The following is a 17,937-nucleotide window of genomic DNA, read 5'->3' on the forward strand; positions in this document are numbered from 1 at the left end:
CTAAAGTGTGCCAGCAGCAGCGAGGTGCTGCCTTCACTCTCCCTTTGTTAGCACGTGGCGCAGTCCACTAACGTACGCAGAGGGGAGCATTCCTGGAGTGGACTGCGCCACGTGTAAAGCGAAGGCAGCACCCCGCTGCTGCCGGCACACTTTAGTCACCCCTGAAGAAGGGATCGAGTTGGTCCCGAAACTTTGGGCAAAATTAAAATATTGGTTGGCGTCTGTTTACTCTCGGCTATCTCAAGAACCCAACCAGACGGACTACCGTCGAAGTTGTTTTCGTTCAAATATGATGCAGTTACAAAGAATAAAAAAAAATTGTGCACAAAGTCGAAACATGCTCCAAAGTCTCCGGTGAAGTTGATATGCCTTAGTCGAGAGAAAAACTATCTATAAAAGAGGAAGTGTGCTTCTTAGCTCACATGCGGTGTTCCCCTTCATGATTCTCATACGTGCCGTCTCCGCGCAGTTCATGAACCGTGCGGCCGAGAAGCTGGCCGGCTACTCGGTGGAGGAGATGCAGGGCGAAGACGCCCAGTCGCTGCACCGCACCGCCTCGCTGAAGGCGGACGTGGCCGGTCGCATCAGCACGCAACTGGGCAAGGGCCGCCATTGGGAAGGGGCGCTCTTCCACCGCCGCAAGTCCGGGGAGTGCATGCCCGTGTGGTGCAAGATCGCCCCCGTCGACATCAGTCTGCCCGGGTACACTATACTGCACGCACTGCAAACTTGGTCATCGATAGCCGTTTAAATCACGAGCACGTAACAGAGCCATGGGTATAATTTTTAAAAACAGAGCAAAGGAAGCCTTTTATAAAAGTGCAGTGGAATGTAAGAAATAATCTGAAGAATTCCAACCGCCCTTCAGGCGAGAAAAGTCTACTATACTTGCTGTGCGACGTCAGTGCACGTTAAAGAACCCCAGGTGGTCCAAATTTCCGGAGCCCTTCACTACGGCGTCCCTCATAGCCTGAGTTGCTTTGGGACGTTAAACTCCAATATACCAAATCGAACTCTCAAAATAATTATTCTTGCGCTGCAAGCCAGCTCAGTATAACAAAGGGGAAGGGACTCTTGTTCACGTTAGCTGGAGATTGCGATGAAACTCTAGGGAACACGTTCCTTTTTTTTTTAATTCGGATGCAAGTGGTACGATCAATTAGCTTATTCATCTGCAACGCGCTTCAAACCCTCCCGTTATGCTATCGGGCCAGAAAATGAGACATGGCCCTCAAAGACCAATTATTATTAGTTCTGGCTTGCACTGAGCATGTTGATGGATGAACTCAAGAACTAAGCGGCTTTTCTCCGTCAAAGGACCACCTTCCAGCCAATGGCGTCTGCCGATTCTAGTGACCATACTAAAGTGACAATGTAGGGAGGGGCAGATGAAACTGGATAGGCCCTTTTCTGCGTTGCCACGCCACTCCCTACATAGCCACAGTGGCAGGTTCGAGAGAATCGGCAGACGCCATTGGCTGGAAGAGGGGGTCCTTTGACGGGGAAAAGCCGCTTCTTTCTTGAGTTGTATCCGATTATAGCAGGTGTCTTTGACTGATCAACTCTTAACGGCTGTCCGTGTGCAGGAGATGTGATCACGTGGTGTACATCAAGCAGAGCCCTTTACTCATGGAGAAGCCCTTTTCTGCCGATACTAGTGAGTTTTTTTTTTCTTTTCTAGGCATCCATTCTATGCGTGCAATTCCGATGGATATCACAGCGCAAATAAAGACGAGCCACGTGTGGAAAGTACATACGACAAGCGCTTACTGTGCTATCTATGAAAATGAACCAATTCCAGCGTGCCCAACTTTACGGTGCGATGCCGAATACTATAGTAATCGTGGTCTTTCTACACATTAATTCGTCTACCTTTATTTCCTTTTTATCCTCATTGTACTGTGGCTCTGCATAAAGTACACGGTTCGCAGTGTCACTTAGTGACGGCAGTCGGGCCGTACGAGCACAGCTGTAAACTTGCAAAGGAAACTTTATTGGGCGAACTTGGTCTGATCCGTGGTCAGTTTCATGTGACGACGAACTATGTCTCTACTACAATCTCGAACATCGTAGAAAGGTCGTAGAAAAAGCACTGGCGAACGGCGGCTGTCATGCGTTTCGGCTTGGGCGTGCGGGAGAAATGGCGCCAGGAGCGCGCTGCCCCGGCTACGCAGCTGGTTACGAGGGAAAACGGCGACGCCGCGATACGGAGGAACGGGCGCCAAAGAGCTGCGCTCTAAAACGGCTTTTTTCTTTTTTTTTTTTACAAATTGTTGCACTGTCCAAAAACGGCTTTTTTTTTTTTTACAAATCTTTGCACTGTCAGATGGCATCAGCGCGAAATAATGCTCTGGGTCTGTGGTCGCTCCTGACGACTTGCTACCCATGATGTCTTCGTATGGCACTTTAAGGAGTCTTAATTGAAATTCGCGCTTTTGCTCGTCTCTCTTTTATGTCTTCTTGGTGGGAACAGCCGAACAGCCGGGTTCCCTAGCAGCAGGCATATTTATCGATTTCGCCAAAGCCTTTGACTCTCTGAATCACAGTATTCTTAAAGAAAAGTTAATTGGTTATGGCGTCAACGGCACACCCCTAACACTCATTGAAAGTTACCTAAAGGACCGTCACCAAGTTGTTTTCTTCGGAAATTCACAGTCGAGTGCAAAGGTGATTAATGTCGGGGTTCCCCAAGGCTCCGTGTTGGGACCTTTGTTTTTTTTACTTTATATCAATGACTTGCCTTCCTAATTAACTTATGCCCAAACTGTATTATATGCTGATGACACGACTTTAGTATTAGCAGATCGCGATGAAAGTGCCCTGATTAGAAAAGCAAATAAAGAATTACAAAATGTACATAAATGGTGCATGGCGAATGCAATCAACCTTAATCCTAATAAAACCGTTTTTATCCTTTTTCACTCTGGCAGAAGAATTGTTTCTCAGCATACAGATGTAATTTACAATAACCGGCCTATTCAGCATGCTAACAACACAAAATGTTTGGGTATTGTGATAGATAATTATCTCAAGTTTGATTTACATGTCCGTTCAGTGATTAAAAAAGCCTCATACGGCCTGCATGCACTTTCCAAATGCCGAAATTTTTTCCCCGTTGATGTACTTGTTAACCTTTATTACGCCTTTGTCCATTCACATATTAATTACTGTATATCTGTTTGGGGATGCACATATTCATCTCACATCGCCCCCTTATATGTTTTTCAAAAAAGAGCTCTTCGAATTGTCGCGCAAAACATTCAGCATACTCATCTAGATGAATTATTTGCCGTTCTTGTTATTCTAAGTGTATACGACCTAGTAACTTATAATACCGCTTCCTTAATTTATCAGATAATTCACAACACACTCAATTTAACTACAGTACGTCTTCATCGCTCACTACGCACCAACACGTCTACTACAAGACATCGACTCTTGCTTCCTACCATACACACAAATTATGGTCGGCAAACGTTGCAATTTACGGGTCCTCATTTGTGGAATAGTCATGATTATAACATTCAAATTTCACCTACACTTCATGCCTTTCAAAAACAATTAAAAAATTTTCTACTAAGTTCAACCTAGTGTACATTCTTTAGTGCTTTTTTTGTGGTTTTTTTTTCTAATTATAACATGTTTATTTGATGTTTTCACTAGTATCCAGTGCCTACTGCTGTAACATGCTTATTGCTATATAGTTGCCTTATTTGTTGCTGTCGTCTACATCATATGTAACAGCTTATAGTGGTCGGGACCCTTAAACAAATTTTGTTGGGTCCCTGAAGTTCTGTGTTTGTATTTCATGTTTTATGCTAAATAAATACTTTCTAAAACTTTTCTAAAACAAAACGCGGACACAGAAAGGAACATACAGAACGTAGACGAAGCTGACTGTCGACTAAAATTTTATTGGAAAACCCGCGCTTTTTGTTTCCTTGTTTTTTGACAAGGAAACTAAAAGCGCGGGTTTTCCAATAAAATTTTAGTTGACAGTCAGCTTCGTCTACGTTCTGTGTGTTCCTTTCTGTGTCCGCGTTTTGTTATTTCGGCTGTTCCCACCAAGAAGTATGAACCAACTAGCTCAGTTTTCTACTCTTTTAACGTTCTCTTTTATGCTTTAAATAAATATGAAGTGTCGATTCTCGCATAGAGGTAGTACAAGGCGGAAAATGAGAAAACTTGAACCCGCCTGTGTCACCCTGTCAATACAAACGTAAACTGTACTGCATACCTGCGCGGCGCTTGATCCTTTAATGCGGATACTGCTCGTTCGCGAAAAAAAAAAATGGGCATGGTACTGTTAATTCCTCGTAAGCATTCGGCAGAAGCTTCCCGTCCGCGCACAGCAGCTCGAATCATTAGCGACGAACTTTGATTACAGAGCTAAAGGAGTCTTATCTTCGTGTCTCGTATTTTTTTCTTGTCTGCAGCCGGAATTCACAGACGACACTCTTTTGCAAAGTTTCACGCAATGACAATGGAGGCTCCGATAACAAAGGTGCGGGCTAACCACAGCTGTACTTAGTAAATGACCACGTTTTATGGATAAACTTGGAGTAGATTTTGTGTTAGCCCATGAACAAACGTCCTTGCTCATTTGACATGCCACAATGATGTTTTCACTATAGTACACCTCAGTGTTATGTTACGGTAATTTACGAAAATTTTGCATGGAAATCGGTCTGCTATAATTACCAATTGCGGAAACCTTTCATTCATCACATTTATTGCTCGCATGGTCACACGACAAAATAGTGAGCTGAAAGCCTGAGTGGCCACATTTACTGTTTTCAATACACTATACAAATTTCTACGTGGTTCTACTTCAGCGGGCCCTAAAGAAAAAAGAAAACGCGAAAAAACAACAAAATGTTTCAATGCGTGCCTTATGCGCTGTCACCTTTCTGCGTTCTACACTGTAAACACGAATCAACCCTAATGGGAGTTTAAATGACTGACGTCGCCCTTTAAACTCCCTCTGCTTATCATTTTCTCCAATAAAATGGAGAAAAAATTACTTGAGCAGACATTTTTGCCTACTTCACTGAAGGAGCAATCTTTCCTTTTGTAGAGAATTCCTTGGTCTGAACTCTCTCAAGATCCCCCAAAACAGTAATGAAAAACCTATTTTGCGCCGTCCGCACGCCACCTAGCGTCTCGTCTGCTTCTGCTGAGTCGCGTTATAATGGCGGTTACCATCGCCACCATTGTCGCTTGCTCGCGGTTCGTTTCTGCTGTTTCACGGGTGCCCGCCGTAAGGTCGTCCCTTACAAAAAAAGTTTTAGACAGTCTATAGAGTGTCTACAGACTTCTGTCTATAAAGTCTATAGACTGTATATGGACAAATCTTAGAGAAAAGTCTAAACGCAATACAAATGCCATAGACAGTCTATAGACACACTATAGATTTATGGCCATACACTTTTAGTAGAATTTTGTCTATAGACAGTCTATAGACCATGAATAGACAAACAGCAACATCTATAAGAAGTCAATAGAGTCAATAAGAAGTCTATAGACTGTTTATAGACCATTTTTATAAGGGGTAGCGTCACCGTTTTACCCAACCGTAAGTTACGATGAACAAGAATCTGGTTGAACTGTTCCTCTGAAGCCTCCAACGCGCTCCCACGATACCTGATCTTTCTTTGTACGTGTCGCCATCCTGGAAGAGTTCTCAATAGGCCTCATTCTCACGACTTTTTTTCGGCGTGGTTCTCGCAACGCATTGCTTTCGACTGTACCTTGGCGCATCGACATGAAACTGCAATGAATCAGAGTTTCAACACCGAGTTCTTAATAAAGCTTGTGAGGCTTTCATTAAGGGTGTAAACAAGATATATAAACCCCCATATATGTGTATGCTAGGGAACATATCTACTCCCATTTGATCTTGTTTTTGCTAAAAGTGCAATTTCAGTAAGCCTCGTTTGAAATTTAGCGTCATGTCTTGTAAACTTTTCTCTCGCGTTCTGCGTGTTATTCGCGAGCTGGTCCCAACATCCGAGCCATCCGACCCCGTGACCCAGGTCGTCAATATGCTGATGGCGGCGAAGGAGAACAGCCCCGGCACAGCTGCCCAGTCCCTGGACCGCGTCATCAACATGTTGCGCCGCACAGAACTGTACAACCCGCAGCTGTGCTCCAGTCCGGGCAAGGCGGAGGACCAGATTACTTCAGATCTCGTCTCCGGTCTCATTAGCGTACGTCTTTTTTTTTTCTCATTCAGAAAGAAATGCTAGGGCTTACAGCCCTGATTCTCATCCACTTCTACGTCTGAGCTGCAGAGCTCGTGGATCCCTTTAAAATCCTTATTTTATGCATTACCATGTATTACGTATATTGCATAAATGGCCGCGTAGGTATAGGAGGATAGGTTGTTCATTTCACCCAGAACGTGGAGAAAAAATAGGGGGCGCTTATTAAAGTCGCATTAAGAGCGGAAGGCAATAGCATAATATTTTACATTTGTCGCAACAGTGCACCCAGGGACAGATGCTTTCAAAATTCGCATTCCCAAACGTAAGCAATGCTAAGTGTCTCTGCCGAATTTTATTGCGAAAGCAATACTGCTCGCAGTTTGAGCCCTTAAGCGTCGTCCCGGCGGTGTAACCACGTTTGACCTCTAGCATGACCTCCGCTGTGATGTCACGCCAGACGGAGAGAGACAGAGCCCCAACTCGACTCGTCGCGGTCGTCCCAGCGTTATCACGGTGCGCGCAGCAGCTGCGCGCCGCTGCCGCGAGGAGGCGCTCGCTGTGATGACGTCACGCCAGACGGAGATATATCGGGCTCCGACCCGGCTCGTCGCAGTCGTCCCGGCGTAACCACGCTGTGCGTTTCAGCCAGGCCATGTCGTCCGACATGCACAAGGCAAGGCTGCAACGATTCTCTCAAGCTAGGAAACGACGGCGAGCTGAAGAAACGGATGAAGTTGCTTTCGCAATTTCGGGGCTTAACCAAGCTGAGCCTCTGCCATTTTTTTTCTCTGATTTTCGATTTCGATTCTCTGTCTAGGTTGCTTCTGGAAACTACATTGCTCACGACACAGTGAGCAGGTTGTGGTGACATCACAAGGTCACGCTACCTCTCTCGACCAATGATTAATTTAATTGCGACCTGCCATGGTGCCCAGGCTGTGATGAAGTCACGACGTCACGTAGCCTTTCGACCAATCAGTGTGGCCTGTCAGGGCAGATTATGATGAAGTCAAGGTCACATGACCGCTCTTGGCCAATGAGCGAATTTCTTGATACCGGACATCGGCGGTGTTTTTGTGTGACAAATGTAATTAAAAAAAGTCACAGACGATCAAGGCGACTTACGCGGCAGAGTATGCGCTAGCATTAGTTTTCTGCCCTGACGGTGGCGGGTGGCGTGATCCAGTCCATCAATCACAGTGCGCCACGCCGTAACCCCTCGCCACTCTTTCCACCACTGGACTTTGCGACCACGCTTTCCCTCTCGCCATCCATCCCCGCCCGCCATCTCGCCCTCTATCCACTTTTCCAGCCCTCTCCCTCCACTCTCCTTCCCTCTCCATCTTTCCCTTCCTCTTGAGAGAGCGAGAGACCGAGGCTTCACACGCTAACGCCGGACACTTCTGCGACAATGGGCGTTTTAATGCTCACGCATTAAAAGTAGTAGATGAAGACGTAATCGGTAGCCTCAGTATAGAATATGCATGATCTTCTATCGTCAGTCGATGGGAGTGCATTTTTCCAGCAACTGCACCCAACATTTGCGTCTTCAAGTGCAAATCACGACGCCGCTCTTCCGATTCTCTTTGATCGCAGACGGGCCAGAAACCGACCAGCGTGCGGGGGCTGTCTCACGAGACTGCACTGATGAAAGGTATTGTGCTGCCGCTGCTCTATACGTACAGTCGTCCACATACCTGTCTATGTAGAAACTCGAACTCCGTGACGTCGTACTCCGCAGCGCGCACAGCGACGTCTAACGGCAGCGTCTGGTTCGAGATCGCGCATCTCTGCGTATGGTCTGAGCATCAAACATTCGCTGCCTCGAACTAGGCGCTGTCGCTGGATGTCGCTGTGCACGCTGCGGAGCGCGGACGTACCGGAGTTCGAGCGCTCCAGACAGATCTGTGAACGACTGTACATGGGACGATATCGCCGTCCAGTGAAGTTTGCGCGGCCAGACGAAGTCGTTGCGTCGCAGTGAACGTGGTGAAGTCGACGGTGGGGAGCAGCACCTCGCTGCTCAGCCTGGCTGCGGCGCCCACCGCAATCAAGCAGCTGCTGGAGGGCGACCTCGAGTGGGAGTTCGACATCATCGAGCTGGAGACTCTCACGGGGCGCCGGTGCGTGCTTGCGCGCGATGCTTCGAAGAAGGCTAAGGATATATGTCGCTTCACAAAGCTAACTATGTGGACATTTGGAACAGACAACACCGGAAGATCTGGAAAAATGCTGTTAGTTTCGATGACTGCGAGTGCGTGGCGCTGAACACTCAAAATCACCGCGGGAATTTCGAATGTTCGGTGCATCCAACTGATTTTCTATGGCCGTCGGAACTAGTCTGTGAGAGCGCAAGGAGAATTTTATATGCGACATTTTGCAGCTGTGAGGAAGAATCGGCCAAGAAAATCACCATGTTAGCGCAGAATATCGCCGTAGTTTTTTTTATTTTAAAAATTGAAAGTTAAAAATATTCCCACTGAGTTACACGGTGTTCGCTTTTGGCAGCCAACATATGGTGCTAGTTGCTGATGTTCAGGAAAGCTGAGAATGAGTTTAGAAACTGCAGAGAGCCAAACACAAAGGCAGGATAGAGGGTACAAGACGGAAGTATAAAGAGACAGTGCAAGTGTAGCCGAATACAAGTTCAGAATAACATTATTTGGCCAATTTGTTTGACCGGTGCCACTTCAGGTTGATAGCACTAGCCAGTCAGTGAAGTCTGAATAAAAAAAATATAAAAAAAACAGTATGGTATGTCGCTATGGTAGGTGGGGCTTAACGTCCCGAAGCCGCACAGAGGCTATGGGAGGCGCCGTAATGTAGGGCTTCGGATTAAGGACGAGCAGCTGGTGTTATTTCACGTGCACTGGCATCGCACAGAGCACCGGTGTTTTCCTATTGCAACCAGGATTTGATCCCGCGACTTTAGACTCAGCAGTCTGAACGCTGTTGCCACTGAGCCACCGTGGTGGGTAGATGGAAACAAAGGCGTTCCTGTGAACAGAAATGTTGTTTTTGCATCTATATTTCATGTCCCTGGGTGAGGATAAATGCGACATTTTAGGTTTTATACTTCATTAAATTTTACTATTTTCCTATTCAGCTGGCCTTTTCTTATTTGATAAGTGTGATGCCAGGACGGTAGAGAATACTTCGGCTGTATTTGTTTTTGATATATGTGAATAAAAAATAACTGCGACGATTTGCAAATCTGTGTCGCCTTTGGTCCCATTCTCCCCAATACTCATATCCGTGCTGACGACTTGTAAGGTTGTTTTCATAGTCAACTTTGCGGAAAATTCTTTAAAAATTGCGTCTCTTCCAACTGGCGTCCAAGAGCGAAATTGCATCCATGAGGTTTGCTTTCACAGCGGTATGGTATACATGTCGCCTTGAAAGGGATCTTAATAAAAACCCAATTATACCGAGGTAATGCAGTTAGCAATTGTTTACTTGTCATTACTTTTGTGCATAAGATTTCAGCGTGCTTGCCATCTTCTCAAGTTGGCTAATATTGAAGTTATATACCAACACCTTCTCGTGACGTCCTCTAAACAGGCCTCTCGCTTGGCTGGGCATGTCGGTCTTCTCCAAGTTCAACGTGCACACCAGCCTGGAGTGCGACGACGACACCATCAGCAACTGGTTGCAGCTGATCGAGGCCAACTACCAGGACAACCCGTATCACAACTCGACGCACGCAGGCGACGTCATGCAGGCCACTGCTTACTTCCTGATCGGATTGAGAAAGAAGGTACGGTGTGTGAATCGGTACGTGTAGCGCGAATCGGATGTAGAAGCGAACATTTAGAGGCTTCGCCGCCAACTATAGCTGTAAGGGATCGTTAGTGTACGCGGGGCCATCGGAACGCGGCTGGGAGCGCTCAAAGCGAAGCGTCTCTTTCCTTGGAACGCGGCCGCTCGCGAACGCGCCGGGAACTACGGGTGTCCCCCGCCCCGCGGTACCGTTTCGCGCACGTGCTGGCGCGAAAGTGTATTTGTCTTTGTTTTTCACTTTTATTGTGCAATTGAAAGGGCGTTTTGCCCTACGGAAGCTGGAGGGCTGGCCATGCTCTCGGTAAACCCATCATGTGAGGAGTGTAACATGATTGGTTGCTACGAAATGTGGGCCGGGCCTTTAGGTCTTTAAAACCGGACCCCGGAGCCGGAAGCGGGGTTCTGGGCTAAGGTGAGATGCTACGCATCTTCGGCTACGCCGAGTAGGGGCCTCCCCTAGTATTAGCCAGTTCCGCCTTTTGGTTGTTTGTCTTTTTGCCGTTGTATCTAACTTGTATGTTCTGTAAATATTTGCATATAAATCTTCAGTTATTCCCTTTTGTATCCCTGCATCTCAACTGATCACAAGACCGTCTCTGACGGGGCACCCCTGGTGCGAAGAAATCAGCTTCAGTCTTCGAGTTACCAACCGTCTCTGGCGGGGCACCTCTGGTGCAAAGAAGAAGCAGAACCTGATCTTTACTGATCACTGTTCCATCATCAAGGCCTCAGCTTTGTATGTCAGCACCACTGAAGACAAAGGGCCGTTTGCAGAAACCCGCAGGAAGAAAGGATCTAGGAGTTTTCAGCCTTCTCTGTGGCAAAAAGAAATCTTGGTCGACGCTCAACCTACCCTCAAGAGTATACAATGTGATAGCATTAGCGATCCCTCCCGCCCAAGTATACTCCATCTCTTTCATAGGCTCATAGATCGCGGTGAGTCCTCATACCACTCTGGCGCAGTGGTGCAGCGGTTAAACAATGCGCCACAGCCACCCCAAGTGGGGCTTGTGAGACTCAGGTTACTCTTCGCCAGCTTCCTTAAGGCTCATTTTTGCAGATATATTTATTCGAGAGGACCTCTATCTCTCAAGCAATCAACTGATACGCCGTGCCACGGTGGGAACGTGGTAATTGCACTGAGCTTATTTTTGTTGCAAAAGCAACACTACGCGAGTCGCAGAGCCATTTCGCGGAGCTGAGGCAAGGCCATACTGCGCATGCGCGAGGAGCAGTGACGTCACACGGCGCACAGCTGGCGCGCCGCCACCGTCGCTGCGCTGGTGACTCAGAGGTGCCGCCGCCGCGCTCGCCAGTTGCGCATGCGCAGTAGCGGCGCATAGCTAGCGTGCTGGGGCCGCCGCCGCTGCCACGCGCTCTCCATCGCCTCCCTCTCTCTCCTCGTTGCTTTCGCAATCCTCCAGGTTTAACCAGAGCTAAACCACTGCCAATTTTAATTAATTGCAGTGCCACCTGCCATGGTGGGCAGGTTTCTTACAACGCGGTGGACAGGCCACCTTCCCACAGTGATAAATGGGCCGCCTGCTTTTCCATGACCCGGACAGACGGACGCCGGCTTTTCTCGAGAACATGACATTAAAAGTGCTGTCGCATTAGAAGTAAGAAAAATCAAGTGGCAGTTAAAGCTGTTCTGCGCTCAAGCATACAAGAACAGAGTTGGGCGAGTTCGTTTTAGTCCATAATTGATAATGCACCAGAGACACGTACAGGGCAAATGAGTGAACCGATGACGCGCGTCGTCTGTTCTATCCTCTCTCTGGCGGCTTTTGCGACAGGAAAAGCCTCGTGTAACAAGTCCACGTCATGTCCGTGACGGCGTGCCAAAACATATCTCCAGCTTGTTTGAGCGTAAGGATTGCTCTTCTCCATTGCAGAATATATTCGACCCGTTGGACGAGGCCATCTGCCTCGTAGCGGCCGTGATTCACGACGTCGACCACCCCGGCAGGTCGACTTCGTTCCTCTGCAATGCGGACCACGAGCTGGCCATTCTCTACAATGATCGGTGCGTGAGCAGTGACATTGGAGGTCTGTAAATACATTATTCACGGTCAGCAGGAATAAGACAAATATATTGTTGCCAGTGAACTGGTAACTGTATAAGTGGACTCGACTCGTGCATGCTTCGTGAGCGAATCGTGAACGACGAAGTGGCTGTGCGCTGGACGACGACGACGCTGACAGCGTGAGGCTGGGCACTTGGAGTCTGAGCTGAGTGCTGGCCATCGCAGCGCAGCCGTCAATACAGACTTTCTCGTAACATCTCCGTGACAATATATAGTTTTTACGTACTTATGACGCTGTGCAAGCCCTTGCTGATACGCGGACTCTTAGAAAATGTACTTTTATATTTAGAGGGCACTTTCTTACGACACCAAATTCAAAGACGCTTACCTTGTCGGCCGGAAAGTGAGTCACAACAGTAGCAAATGGGCTACGTATATGCTAGTTGATACAAATTCACTGTGTGGGCACAATGCGCAACTGAAATGGTGGACTTACACTTGTGACCCCAGAGCAGTCCTGCAGCCCTACGTGTCCTTCACAAGCAGCCGATTCAGAGATGAGTCATGTCAACTGCAATTCCGGCAATCCTCATTGGTTTCCGCTGGTTGGACGCCGTGGCTGTTATCGTGAGAGAGTGGACCTCGCGAGCGGTGACTGGTTTCCGCGCAGTTCGGTGCTGGAGACCCACCACGCGGCGTTGGGCTTCAAGCTGACGCTGTCCAGCGAGAGGGTCAACATCTTCGCCAACCTGGAGCGCGACGCTTACCGCTCGGTGCGCGCCTCCGTCATCGACATGGTGTTGGCCACCGAGATGACCAAGCACTTCGAGCACCTCTCAAAGTTCCTCAACGCCTTCCAGATGCCCGCACACGATGACGACGCTTTCGGGCCCGAGGTAGGTGGCGCTAAGGAAGCAATGTATACGGTACATGGAAAACATAATCACGGAATGCCAGCGAGAAAAGTATGGTATATGGGGCACACTGTAAATATGAATCACTTTTTAAGGGAGAAAAAAAAACAAAAAAAAAGCAAAACGTTGAGGCGGTGCATGAGTATCCAGCGTTAGCATGTCGAACGAATATTGCGTCATTAGCCATGTTCGCTATATCCGGAACAATTTTTTCGCTATACCCGCATATCTACTTCATGATCTGAAAGTACTTGCCAAATGCATTCCACCTCATTCTTATTCTCACAGTTATTTCACTCTCGTTGCCGGATCTGCGGTCGCTACCAGCCTTAGCAGATGTATTACCTTACCCCTTCCAATGCTTCGCTGCCAATCGTAAACTGTTGTTTTCTTCGAAGACTATTGAACATTGCTTTAGATTTTATGCATACAGACGTTTAGACCCACTCTTCTGATTTTCCTGTCTAGGTTCTCGACCATGCTTTGCAATTCGCTCCCTGATTTACTTAGCAAGACAATGTCATCAGCCAATCGTATTCTCCGTAAGCTTTTATCATTACAATCTATTTCTCTGAATACCTCCTGTAAAGACTTGGTGAATAGTAATGGATAGATCGTACCTCCTTGTTTGACGCCCTTTCTGATTGGTATCCTGACGCGATAGAGTAAATGAGCGCGTGTCGCAGAAAAGCCGTCGTGGGTATCATTTACCGTGAGCGAAAGATCCACGAAAATCCCCAGTGAGGCTGCCTATCCATGGGGCAGGTGGACCACATAGGTCACGTGACCTTGTGGCGTCATCACAACCTGCCCGCCCGATTTTGAGCAAGCGCAGTTAAATTAACGGCTTGTCGCGAGAGCTTGCTCGGGAAGAGCAACCTGGGTCGCATATGGCCCACCAGTGGCAGCACCTTCCATCGCAGGGCAGTGGCGCATCAATTAACCGTTGCACCACTACGACAGGAGTGGAATGAGGACTCCCAGCGATCTATGAATTTCAAGTAGAGGTAACCAATTCCACATATATGGGCATTAACTGATTAACGCTTTCGCTTCATACCCTTAAGTTGGGGCTTGCGAGTGTCCCCTCCAACTTTATCACTTTTCCTGCGAAGGTTGGTTTGGTTTGGTTTATGGGGTTTAACGTCCCAAAGCGACTTAGGCTATGAGAGACGCCGTAGTGAAGGGCTCCGGAAATTTCAACCACCTGGGGTTCTTTAACGTGCACTGACATCGCACAGTAGATGGGCCTCTAGAATTTCGCCTTCATAGAAATTCAGCCGCCGTGGTCGCGATCGAACCCGCGTCTTTCGGGTTAGCAGACGAGCACCATAATCACTGAGCCACCGCGGCGGGATCTTTCCCTGCGAAGGATCATGGTCTCTGTGCAACCGCTAAGATATTTTCCGGTACCTTTACATACGCCTCAAAACCATGGTTACACAATGCCTTCATGACGGCTCAGGCTTCGACTGAATTAAATGTTTTCTCTTAGTCTATGAGCGCTATCTACGAACGTAAATGCTCATATTCTGTACGAAACCGATTCCCAAATTTCGCGAGGATCCTCAGCCATTTCCATTGCCTCGCTGCTGCTGCGCAGGAACATGGGGAGGCGGCTAGTTCGCTGCGCTCGGCAGACAACATCGTGCTCATCAAGCGCATGCTCATCAAGTGCGCCGACGTGTCCAACCCGGCGAGGCCCATCGAGCTGTGCATCCAGTGGGCGCAGAGGATCTCCGAAGAGTACTGCGCCCAGGTACGCCTGTACTTCTCAGGTGTACAGCGCGTTCCCACACTCGTTCCTTTAATATTTCGTTACGTTTGGTTGGGGTGACGTTTAAGGCAGAAATTCATTATAGGAGCTTCACGTCCAGTTTCCGCGGCACCGCCTATGCGTCCGCACTGCACAGCTGACCTTAATAGCAATACAGGTAAGGTGACCTGGTTGGCAATACGGACCACATTTGCCTAGCTCAATACCTCGCAAAAAAAAAAAGGAAAACATTTTCCTGTGCCTTCCTTGGCATCAATAACTGTTGGCTTTCTTCATGTCTGCTCAATGGCTTAACCAGGGTCTCGTGGTTATGGAACTTTTGATGTCATAGGTAAGCAAGAGAGTTCTCGAATAGTTACTACCCTTACCGTTTGATCGCATTCCACGTGGTATTTGCGGGTTGGCCGTACGTTCCACGTCCGCCTCCATGGTTGGGTGCTGCGCTGGTGACCACACTCATAGTCAGCCTACGTTATAAATGTAAATACCTTAGCATGTACAATGCAGGACAGCCGCCGCCTTGGTATAGCACTGTATGCGACATGCGCAGGTCGTGGGTTCAGGTCCCACCGGCGGCATGCGGTTGTCTTTTCAAGCGAAAATAACCGCTACTAATTTCCCATTGATCATCATCAGAAATTAAAAAAAAAAACAATTCTTTATTTCTTTCCTTGGTTTCAACAATTGTTGGGTACCTTCAAATGTATCGCTGTATAGATGTACCACGTACAGCCAGCGCCTCCTCTATAGTGCAGCACACACTCTACCAGCGCCTCCTTCTGACTCTACATACGGTGCAGCATATGTTTCAGCACCGCCGTACGGAAAACATGGTAACTGCGACCGACGGCCGTATTTGCCGTACGGTTGCTCGGCTGTGCTAAAATTATCTGTTATCCAGGCTAGCTTGGATGAAGAGTAAAAAGTAGCAGTCGAAGAAGAAGACAGATGCATCCAGAGTTCTCGGGCGTTTATATGTTTTTTTTTTGTTTTTTTTTTCCTTCTCGCGTGCGCAGACGGACGAAGAGAAGCGGCGAGGCCTGCCCGTGGTGATGCCCGCTTTCGACAGGGCCACGTGCAACATGGCGAACTCGCAGAGCGGGTTCATCTCCTACTTCGTGCGCGATATGTTCAGGGCGTGGTCAGGCAAGTACCTGCTATTCTCCCCTGTGCACGTGCACGCGGTACTGTGCATTTATTTCACAGCTCTGCGGGTTTCTCTGAATTGAGGAACTCGAGTTAAACCCGGTATTCTCAGATTTTCACAGCACACCGAATAAGTTTTGAAGAGATCGAGTGAATTAAGTTCTAACCGAAAAGCAGCGTTCAAACTGTATTAAACAGGCTATGTTTACTACGGCTAAACGAAGAATACATAGCTAAATCAGCCGGAATAGTAAAGCTATTTAAAAGAAATCTGATATGTTACCTGCTGGCGAGTACGTATCCGCAGTCGCGTCGGCATGGTGGCCCGAATCAAAAGGATTGCGGGATGAAACATGTACGAGTAATGTAGTAGCTATGTAGTAGAGAGTGTAGTAAGAGTTGCATGTGACTAAAGCTACTGCCGTTTCGCTTTAGCTTCATTTGTTCATCATTAAAGATCTTGCAGGGATGAATAAAGGGCCCTTTATCATCAAAGAAAGTGACTGGCACATATCAGTACGCTGGAGTGCAACCAAAGCTACCTTGCCAGAGATTTCACATGAACTTGCCTGGGATGGTATATATATATATATATATATATATATATATATATATATATATATATATATATATATATATATATATATATATATATATATATATATATATATATATATATATATATATATATATATAGGTTCAGCCTTTGTCAGAAGTATATACACAGCCCAAATGGTTTGGTTCTAAGCCGTGTAGCGGGCCTTTTGTAGCATCACTGAAAGCCTTAATCAATGGAATGGTAATGATGAGAGTTCCTTTCACCCTTGAGAGATTTGGAACGCTGACGATTGAAAACAAGCCACACTGCATTACCCAGAGACGAACAGGGTGGGCTGCTTATATTTGACATAGGCTGTACCTCGAAAATCGAAGGAGCAATTGTTCGAATGTTGATTCAGCTACAGCGAGACAACTAATAAAAAAAACGACGTTCTATAACTCTTTTCACCGAAGGTAACGGTTTTTCTGTAAATATGAGATCGCTATATTTTCGGTAGTCATGTATTGGCACGCCGCCGCGGTGGCTCAGCGGTTATGGTGCTCGGCTGCTGACCCAAAAGACGCGGGTTCGATCCCGGCCGCGGCGGCTAGAATTTCTTTGGAGGAGAAATTCTAGAGGCCCGTGTACTGTGCGATGTCAGTGCATGTTAAAGAACCCCAGGTGGTCGAAATTTCCGGAGCCCTCCACTACGGCGTCTCTCATAGCCTTAGTCGCTTTGGGACGTTAAACCCCATAAACCAAACCATCATGTATTGGCACGATTATGCTGCTAGCTTTCCGGGCATTTGTTCAAAGTTGCCTTGTTTGCTCTCTGAACTCGCAGATTTCGGCATGTTCCCCGAACTGATCGAATACGTGGAGAAGAACTTCATCTACTGGAAGGACAAGGAGCCCATGTCGCCTGCCTAGCGAGGAACCCTCTTAGCTGTCCGCAACGCGTTAACACAGGGCGCCGAGGCGTAATACGGACGCGCCTGTGCTGGACATCACCTTGGAGGATGTGACGTCAGCACACTCTGCCAAGTGACAGGGACAGGAGGACACTCGTGGTTTTGGACCAGGGTTCAAAGCGATGTATGCGCATGCTGACGACGATACGGGGGAGTCCCCGAGGCAGCGGTGCCGTACACACCCGTAGTGGAGCCAGTAGCGACAGCGGCGCATGGCTATTTGCATATACAAGACTTTCTTCGAGGCACGCCAGAGTCGGCTATTGGCCGCGCGACTGTACCTGTCATAGCCAGCACACCTAATTCGTAATTTTATGTCCATCGTTGGTCAGTCACGCCTGCGCCTATTCCTACTTTCATGAAGGGATCGACTTGGGAGCGGAGAGAAGAAAATAATACGTACAATAACGACGATGGTATTACGAATAATGTATGTATGTGTACGGCCCCTCACACCGGTTTTCGCAAAAGCCAAGCCTGTGGTAATGTTCGAGTAATTCTATTACCGTTATGTGACCTCATTGCCTTTTCTGGTACAAGCTATACACTGCCGGAGGCTTTTATATTGTCATTAC

The 17,937-nt window shown here is 47.6% G+C and overlaps 1 protein-coding gene across 1 annotated transcript in view; it reads left to right on the forward strand.

The window, feature by feature from the left end:
* LOC149342790 (high affinity cAMP-specific and IBMX-insensitive 3',5'-cyclic phosphodiesterase 8A-like) overlaps window positions 1–17,937 on the forward strand; it is a 37,993-nt gene extending 20,056 nt beyond the window's left edge. The window contains exons 8-20 of the mRNA XM_089546843.1: window positions 470–702; window positions 1,587–1,657; window positions 4,437–4,504; window positions 6,036–6,209; window positions 7,803–7,860; window positions 8,188–8,329; window positions 9,768–9,963; window positions 11,882–12,012; window positions 12,684–12,913; window positions 13,930–13,934; window positions 14,531–14,686; window positions 15,721–15,850; window positions 17,236–17,937. Coding sequence (XP_089402969.1) covers window positions 470–702; window positions 1,587–1,657; window positions 4,437–4,504; window positions 6,036–6,209; window positions 7,803–7,860; window positions 8,188–8,329; window positions 9,768–9,963; window positions 11,882–12,012; window positions 12,684–12,913; window positions 13,930–13,934; window positions 14,531–14,686; window positions 15,721–15,850; window positions 17,236–17,321 — 1,680 coding nt within the window. The 3' untranslated portion in view covers window positions 17,322–17,937. The remainder of the gene's footprint in view (window positions 1–469; window positions 703–1,586; window positions 1,658–4,436; window positions 4,505–6,035; window positions 6,210–7,802; window positions 7,861–8,187; window positions 8,330–9,767; window positions 9,964–11,881; window positions 12,013–12,683; window positions 12,914–13,929; window positions 13,935–14,530; window positions 14,687–15,720; window positions 15,851–17,235) is intronic.

The sequence above is a fragment of the Amblyomma mixtum genome, chromosome 5 (genome assembly GCF_055824585.1).
Source record: "Amblyomma mixtum isolate Tamu chromosome 5, ASM5582458v1, whole genome shotgun sequence".
Lineage (NCBI taxonomy): Eukaryota > Metazoa > Arthropoda > Arachnida > Ixodida > Ixodidae > Amblyomma > Amblyomma mixtum.